Source organism: Sardina pilchardus, chromosome 9 (genome assembly GCF_963854185.1).
Source record: "Sardina pilchardus chromosome 9, fSarPil1.1, whole genome shotgun sequence".
Taxonomy (NCBI): domain Eukaryota; kingdom Metazoa; phylum Chordata; class Actinopteri; order Clupeiformes; family Clupeidae; genus Sardina; species Sardina pilchardus.
The window spans coordinates 11,931,080-11,948,417 of NC_085002.1; the positions used below are offsets into that span (position 1 = coordinate 11,931,080).

Consider the following 17,338-nt stretch of genomic DNA (forward strand, 5'->3'; position numbering starts at 1 on the left):
ATTTAACATCAACATGAGAATTCTGCCATTTTCTTATATATCTTCATTTCTAGGTTCATTTAAGTTCAATTGATGTCTCAAAATATTCTTACTATCTTTGGTCTTTCATGTCTCCTCATGAGGTTGGGAAAGGTGTTAGACCATACATTTTGGTCATGTTCTACTTTAACAGCTCTTTGGTCCTCAACATTTGAAGTATACTCTGCAATTTCAGGTTTAACTGTTGACCCCTGTCCTTTCATTGGACTTTTTGGCATTCCATCAGAGGACTTCCTGTTACAAAAGTCACAACTAAACTGTATAGCCTACTCCTCCCTTTTAGCCCGGTGACTCATTCTTTTAAATTGGAAGCCCCCTTCTTTTGGCAGATGGATCTGTGATGTCATGTTTTTTCTGAAGGTAGAAAAAATCAGATACACACTAAATGGATCAATGAGGAAGTTTGATGTTGTATGGCAACGTTTTATCTCTCATGTGGAACAACTTACAATGCACCTTGGCTCTGAATAGCGGTATGTGGACTTTTTCTGTGTAACGTATGATTTTATTTTTATTTTGTTTGTTTGTGGAGTTTTTTGTCTTAAGTGTTAACTGTAGGCTATTTGTGTATTTGTCTGAAATCACAATAAAAAACAAAGGAAAAGGTGTTAAGCCTATGTTGGAATACTTCCTTTTGTACAGGTCAACTGACATCTGTGCCTGTACATTGGTGTCTCAATGTGTGTCTATGACACTTATGACATGAGATATGTTTGTGTCTACGAGTACGTGTTTATCAAAGAACGGAATCATGTAAAGACTAACACATTTATTTATTATACATTAATACAACAAGTTACAAATGCAACATTTTAAAACAAGAAATAAATAAAACATAAAATAAATAATAAATAATTATGTAAACAAGCAGCATTAAGACAAAAGGAAAAGCATGTGAAAGCATGTTTCCCAGTGGTTCAGGACTAATCATATGATGTCCAGTAAAGTGAAATTTCATATCTCTTCAACATTTTGTAAGTGGTTAATATACTGTTGTCCCTCTGTCCTTAAAAATGGTTCATCAGTCATATATTAACCAAGAATGGGTGGTCCACTGTACATCCATCCATCAATTCATTCATCCATCCTTATCTATCTCACACCTTATTTCACTTCATGCTTTCCACCTATGTGACTGAATAAATCCGCACTTGAACAGACACAAAATGGCTTCATGGCTACAGCATGACACAGCTGTACAAACAGGCAGAACAGTTCAGGTAAATATTATGTGCACACAGACATAAGTTGGACCCTTGTGAAAAGACAGAGAAATGACAGCATTGAAGAGTGATTCTAATATCAAGGAAGTTCTTCTCACACTGCTCAGAAATTATTGCTGCAAATCAATCCAGTCATGATGCCGTCACTGGGCTGTCCAGTCAACCTCTTAAGTACTCACGCATTGATCAGCTGTGTGTACTCAGTTTCACACGAGGACATCACTGGACATCATTTTTTTGACATCATAAAACAAAGGTATCTCAAGCACGGCAATGACATACAAACCAAGACCACACATATAAAGTCTTTCATAAAAAGACTTCTACTGCACTTTCCCCAGTTTCGTTTCTGGTCCTCTTTTAAGACACTTCATGGTCTGGTTATGAAAATATTCACATAACAATACAACATAACAACAGCATAACAGCAACAACAATAGACACCAAACAACAATCTTACAAAAATATTCAGTATAAAAATGTTATTACAGTATATGTACACACAAAAAATAAATGTCAAGGGTTAAAAGAAAATGTCTTTCGTAATGTAATGTTCCTGAAATCTCCTGCGGGCCACCCGAAGACACGGCCTGCCTGGGCTAACTGTGGCCATGTCAGGGTGGGCCCAGTAGGACGGCGTTGGCGGCCTGTTTCCTGACCAGTGCTGGGACCTCTGACAGAGAGATCAGACTGCAAACACGTCCAGAGTGCAACACTGGTCCCGGAGTCCCAGAATGCTGTAGACAATCTTCTTCTGATGGCCTGCCAACAGCACTCCGATGTTCCTGATGTCCCTGTGATGGAGAGAGGGAGGGGGGGAACAAGATGAGATTTTAGGACAAAACATTCACACAACAGGAGGAGTACTTCTTCCCCAAGCTTTCACAAGTACAAATACGAAAGTGACAACAAACCAAAGATACAAATAAAATATTTCAAAGGGGATGCTATGTCTTTGTGAATGTAGTGGGATATGTCAGTGCATGTCTGTCTGTCTATGTGTGTCTTTGTGAATGTAGTGGGACGTGTCTGCACATGTCTGTCTGTCTATGTGTGTCTTTGTGAATGTAGTGGGAGGTGTCTGCACATGTCTGTCTGTCAATGTGTGTCTTTGTGAATGAAGTGGGATGTGTCTGCACATGTCTGTCTGTGTGTGAGTGTGTCTTTGTGAATGTGGTGGGTGTGTCTGCACAAGTCTGTCTGTCTGTGTGATACTTACTCGGACTTTAAGTGCAACACCTGCTCCATGCTGGTGATGCCAGCGCGAGCGAACATCTCATTGTACTGAGACAGCTTCATGGATTCGAGCCATTCCTCCACCATTCTAAAGGGGGCACCACCAACACCACTTGTACTCGGCAGGCGAATTGACACCCTGAGAGATTAGATAAGACGTAGCCTATTAAGTTAAGTTGCTACATGATATAACCAGGGACAAACAATAGATAAAGCATGTGTGGCATGCGGCTGATGGCTACCGCCGTTCATTCCGACATACCAGCACTTCGACATTGACGTCCAATTGTCGTAGTGGAGGCATGTCTCTTTATGGGAAAAAGTCCCACCACTCCGACATTTTTTTTTCATGGTCGCAGTGGCGGTATTTAACTTTTTTTTCAAACAACTTGCCATTCCGACATGAGGTCATTAATAGGCTATTAATGTCATAACTATATCCAATTGTGTAAAATAATAAATATTCACATTTAAAATGTCATTGTGAAGACTTCTTGATATGGTTAGGCTATGTGTCTGTTGCGTGCGCGACTCGGGGAAGTGAAAGCAGACATGGCAAGTTTTCGTCTCATTATTCGCGGACTAAGTGGAGCCAAATTAAGTTATTATTTTGCTGTCACTTCGTCTGTTTGATGGCCTAGGAGGTTATATTTGGTATCTGTGGATAGCTCTAGCTCTCCTCTTTTATCTGACATGCAAGCCTTATCTTTTTGACCACGGTTTCACGAGTAAATCAAACAGCGGTAGCCGAAGCTATATGATTCTTATTTGTTTGTCACTTCGTCTGTTTCTATAACACAAAAGGATCGATGTGTATGGTAGCAATGGAAAGCTCTGTTTCTCCTCTTTCATTTGATATGCGTGTTATGTCTGTGCGATGCCTGGTCCCGGAGTAATTCAAGCGAGAGCAGTGGCTGCGTGGTTGAACGCAGAGCAATATAGACTGTAAATATGATATACTTTGATTTAAATTCATGATTTTATTTTATTTTCATACTTGATCGTACAGACACGTGTCTAGTCTCGTTGGAAAGCCCCGGTTCTGCTCTTTCATGCAATATAGGTCTCATCTCGCTGTGACTAATAATCGGGAGCAATGTAACAGAGAAGAATGGGTGTGTTTTTTGACGCACTTTGCGTCCGTCGGGCTCATATAGGGTCCGTTAAATTGACTTGGAAAAAAATAGGATTTTTTCCAAGCAGGCCAAAACTGTGTGCTGATTGAAGGGATTGTTTTCTCCTCCAGTAAACAGGCTATAAGTTGCCTGTGCAGACATTGTTTCTATTCTCACATCGTAGCCTATCAAACATAGGCTACCATGTTTATCAAGAAACAAATGCCCCTTATGAGGAGAAAACTTATCGTAGGCTAGGCTATATCAGATAAGGAGTGGAGTGCCTATCTATCCGCTGGACCCTTCTCTATCTACCTGCTGCCTCTTCAGAACCATGGACAGCTGTCTGAATATGTAATGGAGGGCATTCACAATATGCGTAATGCAACATAGAAGTACAATGAAAACGTATGCGGGATACCATTATGAGTGCTTGTTAATTAATGTTTAAGCCTAGCCTACTGCCGGGAGAAAAACATATATTTTCTGCTAGGTTACTCGAAATAAGTCAAACCTGCTTGCTTCGTCTCTCCTCAGTCAGCGAGTCACGTCACTTTTACTTCTTGCAGCCTATATTAACTTTTTTTCTATATGGATAGATGTAGGCCTATTCAAAGCTATCCATAACTTTTTTATGTGACTAAGCTGCAAAATAGGCCATATTATGACAAACGTTGTAGGCTAATATAGGCTACCTGCTATAGCAGGGGGTGCGCTGCGCAACCCTCAGCCCCTCTCAGCACCCTTCCCGCGCCATTGCCTACGTGCTTCTCAGGATGTTGGAATTTGATAGGCTAAATCGTCGAAATGGCAGTACTAAAATGTGTCGGATTGGCAGCATGTCGGAATAACACCATGTCTGAATAGCGGCATGTCGGACGAAAGGGATGTCGGACTGGCAGGATGTCGGGCTGCCGACATGTAACCGCGGCTGATAACAATACAAATGATAACAATATGTCGGCCCTCTTAATCTTGTCAGATAAGGCTTAAGTACAACCACCTTACAAATATTAAGCTATTAACAGCTCAATGCACTGTATTAACACCTATATCAACAGCTAACTGTTCTAGGTTAAAGTACAAATGGTATGAAATTCATTATTAAACATTGAGGATACAGGCAATACAGTCTGTGAGTGGCAGCCAAGCTCTATTATACAGGCAATGTCTATATATAGCACCATAAATATTTGCATTCAATACATTCATGAGCATTCTACTTATATCCTGTATAGGTTATACAATTGTAATCCTACATAAATGCAACTCTCACCGTGGATCAAAGTTGGCAATGGTTTTAAGGGACTCTGGGTTGGTCTGCAGTTTGTCCAGCACGTTGACTATGTCCACAAAGCGCGGGCGTTTGGAGCGGTCGTGGAGCCAGCACTGCAGCATCAGCTGGTAAACGGCAGAAGGGCAGTCCATGGGCGCGGGCAGGCGGAACGCCTCGTTAATGGCCTTCATCACCTGAGACAAGCAAGAGGACAGGAGTCAGTGTAGCTCCGACACATCCCTGGAGCAGCCTGCCTTTGCTGCCTCCATCACAGGAATAACTCATACACGGAGCAAAAAACCCTCTCTGATGGAACTAATGGAAACATCTGGTCGGGAGTTCAAAGGCAGTCGAGGCTTTCATTCAAAGTGGTCTTTTTTTTGCTGTAAAGACTTAACAGGTAACTGCTGTTTTCACCACAATCTGTGGTTTCCTCATTATACGCGCAAGCATATTATGCCTCTAAAAACCTAGCATAAACAAGACAAGAGCCATTAAACTCTCTAAGCTATTTAATTACAGCCTCGGTGCTGGTGTGATGTTTACCTCATGATTGCTCATGTCCCAGTACGGCCTCTCCCCATAGGCCATGACCTCCCACATCACAATGCCAAAGCTCCACACATCGCTGGCAGAGGTGAACTGCCTGTACGCTATGGCTTCTGGGGCTGTCCAACGGATGGGAATTTTTCCTCCCTGAAAGAGAGATAAATAGAGAGAGAGAGAGAGAGAGAGAAAGAGAAAGATCAGAGAGGTCAGAGTCAGCGAGAGCCTCAACATTAAAGGATGCTTCCCAGAGGCATACATCCAATAAACGTTTGGTTGGCAGTGAAAGACTGAAAACAGTACAGTGTCTTCATTACTGCTAACAAAGTGTGCTTGGAGTCTCACAGGACCTATAAAGGTTCTATCTTAAAAGCCAAGCAATAAAAGAGTCTATTGTCCCAAGGCCCACACAGCTTCACAGTTTTCTATTCTTTATGTTTGTTTTCATTTTCAAGCAACCCTGACATGTAATAAAAATGTTTATATTGTGGGCCACACTTCTTTAGGATGGTCCCTTATAGATCATCAACAGATGTTCAGATTATAAACAAACTATCTGGTGAAATGCCATCAACTAGAATTTATGGTTAAGGTTAGAGTAAACAATTAGAAAACCTTATCTTCAATTTCAACAAACCATCTCTAAAGTAGCTAGACTATCCAAATAAAGTGTTACTAATATGTACTATGAAAAGATAAATGGCATTGCTATCCCATTTTCCTGCCGTGACCCACAAGGTCAACACAGATTCACCGTTTTATAGCTCTATGTTTGAATGTTCTGTGACATGCAGACATGCACCAGTTAACTCTAACATAATTTGTTTGAGTATGGAGTGGAGAAACGTTTATGTTCTAACATGTCTTCGGACGTGACAAATGGCATACTGGGCTGCGGTGACACATACCGTGGTGGTGTAGGTCCCTTCGGGGTAATCCTCCAGCACGCGGGACAGTCCAAAGTCGGACACTTTGCACTCCAGGTTGCTGTTCACCAGCACGTTGCGGGCAGCCAGGTCGCGGTGGACGTAGTTCATGTCCGAGAGGTACTTCATGCCTGCAGCGATGCCACTGAGCATGCCCACCAGCTGGTAGGAAGACAGTTCACCATCATGGTCCTGAGAGGAAGGGAGAGACATGTGAGATGAGAGATGCCGTTCATACACGAGATAATGTTATACAGTACATGAAATAAATAACACATAAGTAAGAATACAGTACATACCCTCAGATAGATGTCCAGAGCTCCATTCTCCATGTACTCCGTTATGATCATGGAGGGTTTGACTGAAAAAAAAATACAATATGAATATTATTATTATTATTATTGTTATTATTCATTAATTAATAGCATATAACTATAGTACACAAACATAATTTTGCTCCAAAATTAAGTACAGCAGTATGCTTCCTATTGGCCCACTAAATTGAAATATAACGTGGTGGTGGTGTCTTACATTTGGTGACGACTCCCTCCAGGTGGATGATGTTCTGGTGGTCAAACTGACCCATGATGCTAGCCTCGCTCAGGAAGTCCTGCCTCTGCTTCTCCATGTAGCCCGGCTTCAGTGTCTTGATGGCCACGGCCACTTCGCCACGCCCCGGCTTTTTCAGAATGCCACGGAACACCTCGCCAAATTCACCTGTGCACAAAGCCAAGAGACATTAAACACCTGTACTTAGACGATAGCTTGGTTTGGGTAACAGTCAAACTACCACACGAAACCCTGATCCCTGAACCCTGAACCCTGAACCCTGAACCCGGAATGCTTTGCACTCTGCTTACCGACTCCGATGACTTTCTGTTTGGTGATGAAGCCAGGGTGGATCTCACTGGTGAACTTGAGCACAGCTGTGCTGGGGTCCTCGTACGTGTGGGGGTCCACATAGGTCTTAAGGGGATGTTTCTCTACAGGAGTAACAGAGGAGAAAATGTCACTGCGTTGCTGAATATGATCAATTGCCTTAAATATTACACAGAAAAACTATGTCTAATGATCTTATTTAGAAAATTCTTTCTTTTTACCTGCACAGGTGAAATAGTTGTCCTCTTGTCTCAGTCTTGCACGTTGATTCTGCCTTCTGTACAGGGGGAGATAAGAAACTTGTCAAATGGGCTCTTGATTATGGGAGAAACCAAATGTTTTCAAGTCAAACCAAAAATGCAAGTGGGAAACACAAAACACTTCATTACCTTTTATGCATCAGCAACACTGCCACCACGATGACCAGCATGATCGCACCGCCAACTACGGCTCCCATAACGATCATTGAGCTGCTTTGGGCCTGGTACTCTGCTGTGAGAAAAACACAAACACAATTCAATATCGACATTTAAAAAGTGAAATTAGGACAATCAACTGGCAACTATCCAAAGAAACTTCTTTCAGCTCTCCGGGGAACCTCTGATATCAGTCAGTGATTAAACGCCTGAGGAACGTTTTAAAGTTCTCAAGAGAGGACAAGCTTCCTTAGCAGCATTTTTTTCTAAGGATGATAACAAGCCAAGAAACCTAAATGGACTTTTTTTTCTACAATAATACACTTAAAACCATGTTTGTGTAGACTCACAGTTACATGGATATATCCACTTACCAATGGGAAGGGTTTCATACACGTACTCCAGGCTGGTGCTGCTTGGGTGGCCATCTTGTGTCGTCTGAACGCGGAACACGTACTTGGAGCCAGGGGTAAGGTCATTCAGCTGGACTGAGTTCCTGTCCAGGACCAGCACTGTGTACGTGGTGAACTCCTGCTCACTGCTGTCCTCCTGAAAACACACGTAAGCGCATGAGGAAGTGCAAGGAACAAGAGGTCAAGGACTCCCTTAGAAATGGTTCCTCTCAAGAGCCTTATCCTACAGATAAATTGTCACAACTAAAGTTGAAAAGAATGAATTAAAGGAAGGAAAGACCAGATAAGACTATTCCATTCGAATTTTTAACGGAACGAGGTTGTAAGGTTACACAGATGTTCGTTGCGGCATAAGCATGTATAATGTGGGATTGTGTAACTCGTTCTTACCTTCTTGCGGTACATGAGTTCGTAGCGGTGGGTTGATTGGGGATGCACTCTGCGGTCTAGAGTCCAGGACAAAGACAGGCTGGTGGGGCTGTAATCGTCCAGGCGGATGGACGTCACCATCGGAGGATCTGAGGAAGTTCAGAAAGTTCAGGCAGAAGGTGAGAAAAGAATCGAGCCACTAACACAAATCTCTCGACAGCCAACTTACAACCGTCGGCAAGTACATTTAACTGGATAACAACAGTGCAGAGTGGGTTTCAAACCAATCGGAACAAAGTCACAAGACAAGACTCACTGACGCTGGTCATGCAAAACATTGATTTAGTAAATGTAAGTAAATCGTCTTCGTGTTAAACAAAAAAGAGTGTGATGAGGAGCATGCCTGTGTGCAAGTCTCACCTGTGTCGCGCAGCATGGTGGTGATGCTGCTGCTGGCCCCCTCCAGGCTGTAGCGGGACACGCCGCTGTGCACCTCCACCGTGAAGGTGTAGTTGAGGTGCGGCTCCAGGTCGCTGACCATCACGATGGTGTCGCGCAGGCCGGAGGCGGGCGGCTCGAAGTGCACGCGCTCGCCGCACGGCGCGCACAAGCCGCCCTCGCAGTGCTCGCACGACACGCTATACGTCAGGTCAGTGCGGCCGCCCGTGTCCTGCGGCAGGCTCCACGACAGCTGGAGGCGACTGGACGAGAGCGCCGTGGCGACCACGTCACGAGGAGGGCTGGGAGGAGCTGTTGGAGATGAGATATAATCAAATATAATTATTAGACGATATACTTTGACTTAAATATTGTTGTTGATAAAGACTCAACACGAGTCATTTGTGTACGTGTGCTTCGCTATGTTACACATAGTATCGCAAGTTGAATGTTGTTTTTCTAAGTTATATTTACTCCCAGTTAACATACATCAAGAATGCAGAAAACGAATGAGTTGTAACAGGCAGCAGGTTAGGTACTCACCGGAGCAAGGTGAGGACAGGAGATCTGTGGGGGAGCGGAAAAATCCTTCCAGGCACTGACACAAGAGGGCGCCAGGCTTGGAGGGCTGGGTGTTGGCCGGACAGGGCGCGCAGGGAGCGTTCGAGACGACGGTCTTGAAGAATCCGGCCTCACACGCTGTAAAAAAGGAATGTACAGGGAAGGGCGTGTGTCAGTGTGACTCTACGAGGAAGTCATTTGGAGGAGCTTGGACAACAGAGCACTGAGCAAACAAGAAAGAATTATGTTTGGGATTGAGTCACTCTGTGCCGATGAACAAATGGATGGTTTACAGGAAATCGTTATAATTCGTTATAACAAAAAATATAAAATCGTTATAATTTCACATATACAGTAAAATTATTTATCTTTACTATTCCTGATAAACAAACTTAACACAAGTACATCAAGTCCAGTTGCTGAACTAAAATGAGATGCTCTCTAAATGGTCGCTAACAAGAGAGAACGTTCAGTCCAGTCAGTCATCTATGGGTCCAAAATGAATAAATCTCCCTATAATACATTTCCATACTGAGACAACATCTTCTCGGTCTTCATACAATGAGACTGGCCAACACTGATGGAACAGATATTTCTCCATGGGATTCCATTGGTAAAACAACACATACATGTCCTGCATAAACATATCATTACACTGGCCTTCCTCTCTGTGCTACACGAGACACAAAAGGCAAACATTACGGGACAAGCCCGGGCCTGCAGGGGAACGGACAAAACAGGAAGTAGGACACCGCAAGTCTGTTTGACCTTCCTGCCTTCCCCCTTCCTTCCTATTGCTGACAGACGAGAACAAAGTTGGAGCAGGAGCCAGGGGGAGAGACAGGAGCGGAGGAAGACAGGGTGAGAAAAGGCAACAATCTTTCGCCAACAACATCAGAACACGGGAGGGCGAGAGAGGTAGAGAGGTGATGAGGTCCGGCCAGGAAGTGGAAGGAATGTTGATGGGGATATAGGGGGGAAAAAAATGGCCTTAGATCATGTCCAATCTGTGATTGTCCGACCATAAAGGTGGGTGGAAACACCATTGAAAATGGCGTTGTTGGAAACTCCCCAACCCCCCACCAAAGTCCCACACAAAAAAGAAAGCCCATCTGCATGGTGCTGGGAGACATTGAGACTCTCCCCAACGGCGGGAGTGGGCGAGAAATGGGGGAAGGGGGTTTCGGGTAGGGCGGGAGAGAGAGAGAGAGAGAGAGAGAGAGAGAGAGAAGGGGGGGTCTCACGACCTGGTGACAGAAGCTCTCCCCGGAGAGGAAGATTTGTTTTTGTTTTTCCCCATGGGGGTACTTGCAAGCTCACACAAATAAGACAAGAGGAGAGCTTATAGGCCCCTTTCTCCACAGACAACGCACTCAGAGAAACTGGGCAAACTGAAACTCCCTGGCTTCTCAAACACTCAAACACACCCTCAAAGTGCAATGTCGTTAGCACCTCTGTGTAGCTACTGCCAATTAAGTGTGCCTCTTTTATGGCATGCTATCCAGCTGTGCATTAAATGAAAACATTTTTAATTGGCAGCAAACCAGCAGTGGCAGCGTAATGAAAAGGATGAAAAGTCTATATTGCTAAAGTGAGTGAGTGAGTGTGTGATGTTGTCAGTGGTGATGTTCTCAGTGGTTTAAAGTTACATGCTGTCAGTGGGTGGCAAGTCCTATTGACATCACGGCGTGTTGGTGTTGAAGATGTAAAAATAATGTCATCACAATCGAGTTACGTCAACCAAAGCATGTCTCAACAACAATTACATGACTATTACCACATTACATAGAGGAGGATATGCTCAACAAGATCAACTCGAACCATTTCTCAACAACACCCCCACTATGTCAAGTTTTTTTTCTTTTCTTTTCTGGTGATGGTTCTTGCCCAGGCTTTACGGGCAGCTGTGGACTGGACACAGTGGCTATATTCAGCCAGGAACATTTGGAGTTGGTGGACACAGACATGGTTGGACATGGGGGAATGTGTGGGAGTGGGAAAATAGCCTGTCTTACTTAGTTAGCCCCACCGTCCGTTTGGGAGAGTCTGGAGAGCCTGTGTCTATTTTAAGGGATACTTTTAATAGTGTAGTTCACAGCAAATCTGTGTCTTTCTTTCCACCCCAGAACACTGGAGAACACTGAAGAAACGAGCGTGTGGACAGAGATTAGCCGAGCTGGATTGGCTTCCACTGCGGCAGATGGTCCGTTATGGTCACTGAACTGGCCAATACTCATGCACGCACGCATACACACACACACACACACACACACACTCACACACAATCTCTCTCTTTCTTTCTCTCTCTCTCTCTCTCTCTCTCTCTCTCTCTCTCTCTCTCTTTCTTTCTCTCACTCTCATACTGACACATTGACACACATTACATTACGCTACAGTTTAAAATAAATCCTAGTGGGCACCTTGTTTCTAGTCATTCGTTGCCATGGCAAATGAAATATAATCAAAGCAGTAGCCATTTAAGTCGTCCCGCTAATTAGATGGCCACAGCAAACAACACCTTTGGACGCAATAACACCCAGCGCCAGGGAGCTCTACATAATATATCACGTTGCCCTGAAAAGAGGGCTGAAAAGACCCCGGACCCCCCCACCCCCGCTATTCTCTCACTGCCAAACCACTCACAATGATGCCAGCTCAAGTCTGGCAGGTGGCTTTACATCCAAAAGATCAGAGGTCAGTTGGGAAGAAAGGTCTCTGGTTAAACCAGGGGGACAACAGAGGTCAGAGCAGACCAGAAAGTCAGCAGAGTCATGAAAAAAATGGTGGCGAAGGCGCATGGAGCACTATTATTACCCAGAGACGAACACACCAGCTGTGTATTGTTCCCCTATGAGTTTTCATTTCTGCTAATGAAGGCCATGCCTTGGCACTTGGCATCAACGGAGATGGAACATATCCACCTATTTAATTTCAAACTTCCTGGCACCCGCCTGTTTCCGCTTCAGGTGTGAAATTCAGCTGATTCCAACAGTTAAGTGAGGTGGACATTCCAGGACCTTCCCCTCGAGCTCACGAACACAGCCAAGAATATTACCCATGGAGTGATTTTTTCCAAACAAACCTTTCTGTCAGGTAGATGATTGTACATATGTTCAAAGCTGGAGACGTCTACATTTATTGGTGAATACAGCAATAAAGACCTGTTCTGCTGAGTTAGAGAATCCTAACTCTTATCTTAGAGATGAGGTCACATATCTTGTGTGTTTATGCTAGGGGGAAAGGAAAGCATAGTCCTCTAACCAAAACACTGCCTCCAGTTCAAAGGGACACTACAACGCCAGTTAATGTATAGCAGAACGCTGCGCAGGCATACGGACATCCAAGATAACATGCGGCCGAGCCAAGACATACAGTAGAGCACAGAGACATAACTCTAGTGCCCAGGAAAGTCGGTTTCCTCACAGGATGCGTGAGTCAGAGGTTGGGAAACCAGGTGTCTCCTGTCCACCGTCTCCCTGTAATCTGGTGGTTTCTGAACCATGGCAACAGGCAAACACTCAGCAGAGATAATGTTAAGGTAACACGCATTGACTCATGACAGCTGTCTTACTCATGGAAGTCCGTGTGTGAAGTCTGTGTGTGTGTGTGTGTGTGTGTGAGTGTGTGAGAAACATCTCCCAGCAGAAAGCCTCAAACTACTCCCGAAGATTACAGACCTGACCTCCCTTTCTCACGTTTGCCCTCCCTGTCATTCCAGTCATATTATCTTGGTGTAAAGAGACATTGCGAGCCAACCATATCCCCACATGCTACGCATAGCGTTCTACAAATGTATCAGTGTGGGTTTGCTGGAATGGGAGCGCCTGGATTTTTGGTGGCGACCTCTCCAAGACTCTTAACCATCTGCTATTTCACAGGGTCTCTTTACTTCTCTCTCTCTCTTTATCGCTCTCTCTCTCTCTTTCTTTTTTTTCTCTCATACTCTCAAAATACAGAGGCTGTATTTTCTTCTTCTTTCTTTCTTCCTTTGTGTCTTTTTTCTTTCTTTCACTCTCATACTCTATCTCAGAGGGTCTCTATCCTTCTCTTTCTCTTTCTTTCTCTCCTGTAGATGGTCTCTATCCTTCTTTCTCTTTCTCTCTCTTTTTTTCTTTCTCTCCTGTACTCATTCTATTCTGGAGGGTCTCTTTCCTTCTCACACTTTTTCTTCCTTCCTTCCTTCCTTCCTTTCTTTCTTTCTTTCTATTTCTTTCTCATACTCACTCTATCTCAGAGGGCCTCTATCCTTCTCCCTATCTTTCCCTCACTCTCTTTTTATCTCTCTTTCTTTCTCGACTTTACTCACTCTCTATCTCAGAGGCTCTCTTTCCTTCTCACACTTTTTCTTTCTCTCTTTCTTTCTTTCTCTCTCGTTCTTACTCTAGTTTCACCGTTGTCAGTACAGAAAGGAAACAAGAGAAGAAGAAAGCTCTGATCAAAGGCAGTACAAAACTGCCAGTTGCGGGCCCCACCCCCCCACCCTCTGGCGCTTAAGCCCTCACCTGAACCTGATATCCCTGACAAAAGACAGAGCGGAAACTCTGAGCAGACAGGTGACAGGGTGTGAAAATAACTAGCATTCCATCAGTCTTAAGTCATTCTTTCTCACAGTTCCACATCCAGGGGTTCTCGCTATGGTATCCCACTTAGGGGGATTACCACACACCCACACACACACACACACACACACACAAACCTACCCACCCACACAAACACAGACACAACCCCCCCTCCCACACACACACACACACACACATAGAGACGAGGGAAAAACAATGGTGCTTTTCACCAAAGGCTGCTTTAAGAAAACGTAAGGAGTTAAGAGAAGAGTCCTTGAGGAAGAGTTTTCTAAAGTCAGATTTGTTGACACACAACAAGTCCAAGCACTTGATTTAAAAAATGCAGAGCTCTCAACACAAGAACCACTCCACTTGAATGAGGATTTTCAGTTCAGTTTAAGCTTTAGCTTTGTTACATACTTCATTGAGTGAAGGCATCCAGATAAGTAGAAAATAATTAGTAATTATAAAAAAAAGGTTTGGTAAAAATTAAGGTTAAAAAAAGAAGTGAGGTCAGATTTAGGTTCACAATTGTCACAATAATGGACACTGGTCTTACCTTTACAAGAGTCGCCAACAGGTTGGTACCCAGCCCGACACTGGCAATGTCCCATGGGTACCACCCAGTCGCCCTCATTGGTGCAGTACATCCGAAGCGGAGGCGACTGGGCAGCCGTCACAGCGTTCTCCACACAGGTGCCGTTCACCTCTGCCAGCGCTGCGGTGCCCGCCACCTTCTCAGGGAATGCCACCAGGCCTTGGGTGGTGGCCGGACAGATGGTGTAGAAGACCCGCACAGAGACGAGGGCGATGCAGGCGCCCGAGTCCTGGAAGGCCAGGTAGAACCCGCGGTGCGAGAGTGGCCCCACCGTCTTTGTCTCCACGTTGACCCGCAGCGCCGCCTTTCCCCCGCCCCGGTTGGCGGTGACCTCGTCGGGCGCCACCGTGGCCACCTTGCGGAAGTTGGCCTTCCGGAAGGTGGTGCCCACGTCCACGTCCGACTCGGCCAGGTACAGGCCGAACGTCTCGCGGCACGACGGCAGGTTGCCGTCGAACGTGCCGCAGTCGCGCACGATGAACTGGAGCTCCACGGAGACGCGCGACACGTCCGGCCGGCGCTGGATGAACGTGGTGCGCAGCCAGTTGTCCTGGTCGCCGTCGTTGGCCACGTTGCACACACTATACGTGTAGAGCAGGGAGCCGTTGATCACAGTCTGCACAATCTCCCACTGTCGAGGAAACACAGACACAAGGGGGACTATCAGTACTGATAGAGAGACACAGGAGGGGACCCCAGTATCACTGACAAGGAGCCAGGGAGAGTGTGGTGTAAGTGTGTTATTCCTGAGATAGCTGAAGCGGATATGAGGTGTCCAAGCCACACAAGGGGACCCAACCACACCGGGGGGTCAGTAAAACAGGTTACTCAAGTTTCTGCTCATATCACTGTCATTCTTGGTCAGGGACTGAGGTTTATAGACGAATTAGTGCCATGTGTCATATCCCTTTTCCCAAAAGGAAATGGATAATAAAATACATGACTCACCCGTCACTCCCTGTTTGCCCCCTTGCTTTTACTAAAAATGTTTTGTTTGATATTGTATTGTTGTTCCAAAGTAATGTTATTGTCAACTTTTTTTTTTTTCAAAGTCAAGCTGTGTTTATGTAGGCTATATTGCCATCATAATGCTATATGCCCAAAGTAAAATGGAGGTAAAGGTTTGAGGAAAGGATCATGATGACTAATTGGAAACAGTAAGAATGAAAGTATGAATGACAAATCCAAACAGATGTAGTCTCAAGTTGTGGCGCTGGAGTTGAACACTCACCCCTTCCTCACTTGGTGAAGGCAGCCAGCCCAGATCTCCTCCTGAGGCCTTCATGTCCAACAGCACATCTAAAGTAGAAACAAAACAAACAAACACATTATATACCAAGGGGACACAACTGTACAGCTATCCTACAGCAAAATACAGCCAGGATGTGCGATGTTTAAGAGGTTTAAGTTTCAACACGATTCAAAGAGTGAGATTCAAAGTTTTGTTACAGTAAAAAAAAATGGATCTCCAAGTTGCCTATTCATGGTTTCTCCCCACATAAACATAAAAATCAATGGACACTTTTCAAACACTAAAATATAACAACAAATTGGTTAATGTTACATATGGTTAAATATCTGAAACATTCAGTAGGTCTAACTATCCCACCTTGGTCTAATCAATAGTTCCAAAGACACATGTTTAATAGGCTACCCAAATAAAATATTACATGTCTGGGCTGAAATCTGCAACAGGTGCCCAGGTGATACTCAGGAATAGTTTAAAGAAATAAGTTCCATGTAGTGCTAGTCTAATCTACATCAGTGGAATTGCAGGTATAAGGGACAATGACAGTAAATAGTTTAGCTATAGGCCTATATATCACTTCAAATTTGCATAACATTTCCCAAAACTGGTCAGGAAACCGCATATAACCACCACAGAAACCACAGATAAAGTAGTCAAACATTTAGTAAGCTATTTAAAAAAGATAGCCTCGATAGTCCTCAAACTAAAACAATACTCCATACATCATCGTAGACTAGGCTATTTCAATAATTATAGCGCATTACATAATCAACAGGGAGAAAGAGTCGAACACGACCTACGCGGAACCACTCCGGACATGTCCTGGGCATAAAGTCCATGTGGGACGATAACAGAAAACCAGGTATTTTGATATTTATAATAATTCAAAAGAAAATAGTACTTACTTTGTTTTCCATGAGCGACAATAAATAATTGGTTAATAAATACAAATATATACAAAGTAAAAAACTGTACACGGCCGGAATCCATTTTCGTAACGTTTAATTCCTCTGCGGAGACGGACTATCCGACGTTCAACTCTACTGAGAAGCTTCCTAACTTTTCCGCCCAGTCTAGTCCATGAGCCCTACAGCTCATTCAGGAACTGAAGCGTCATCGACCCCGCCTCATGGAATGTGTGTTTACTCCTTATATGGGTTGTGGGGGCGGAGGTTTGCACCTGCGGTCGTCGGAAGTTTTTGAGATAGCCTAACATTAGCCCATTCACAGTCCTGATTCATATGGGTGTGTGAGAGACTCTTGTGCATTTAGTTTCACTATGAACGTGTTTTAGTGGAAAAAGCGTTGATAAACATTAAATCTATTTTGTTAGGTTAACTTTATGTCCCTTTTCTTTTATGCATTATTTTCAATATTTCAGCCCAATATTGCAAAGGCATATAGGGCCTATTGCACAACCTATACCTACAATTAAAATGAGAAATAGACCCTGTATATTTGTTCAGCCTTACCACCTAGTGCTTAGCCTGAGCAT

General features: G+C 44.1%; 1 protein-coding gene across 1 annotated transcript; it reads right to left on the reverse strand.

Annotated features, from left to right (window-relative positions):
- Window positions 1-793: 793 nt before the first annotated feature.
- On the reverse strand, window positions 794-16,890 carry epha2a (eph receptor A2 a). Its single transcript, XM_062545776.1, has 17 exons — window positions 16,749-16,890; window positions 15,826-15,893; window positions 14,556-15,225; window positions 9,420-9,575; window positions 8,859-9,188; window positions 8,460-8,587; window positions 8,031-8,205; window positions 7,630-7,732; window positions 7,462-7,517; window positions 7,222-7,344; window positions 6,893-7,078; window positions 6,661-6,722; window positions 6,344-6,553; window positions 5,436-5,585; window positions 4,890-5,083; window positions 2,482-2,637; window positions 794-2,056 (listed from the first exon to the last, which is right to left on the reverse strand). The coding sequence occupies exons 1-17, from the start codon at window positions 16,831-16,833 to the stop codon at window positions 1,948-1,950; spliced, it is 2,961 nt and encodes a 986-aa protein (XP_062401760.1). The 5' UTR covers window positions 16,834-16,890; the 3' UTR covers window positions 794-1,947.
- Between the last annotated feature and the right edge of the window lie 448 nt (window positions 16,891-17,338).

Coding starts and splice junctions, on each gene's coding strand:
- epha2a (XM_062545776.1), bottom strand. CDS start 16,833: ATGGATTCCGGCCGTGTACAGTTTTTTACTTTGTATATATTTGTATTT. Junction 7,518..7,629: donor GTGTTGCTGATGCATAAAAG/GTAATGAAGTGT, acceptor CCCCCTGTACAG/AAGGCAGAATCAACGTGCAA. Junction 6,723..6,892: donor GGAGGGAGTCGTCACCAAAT/GTAAGACACCAC, acceptor TTTTTTTTTCAG/TCAAACCCTCCATGATCATA.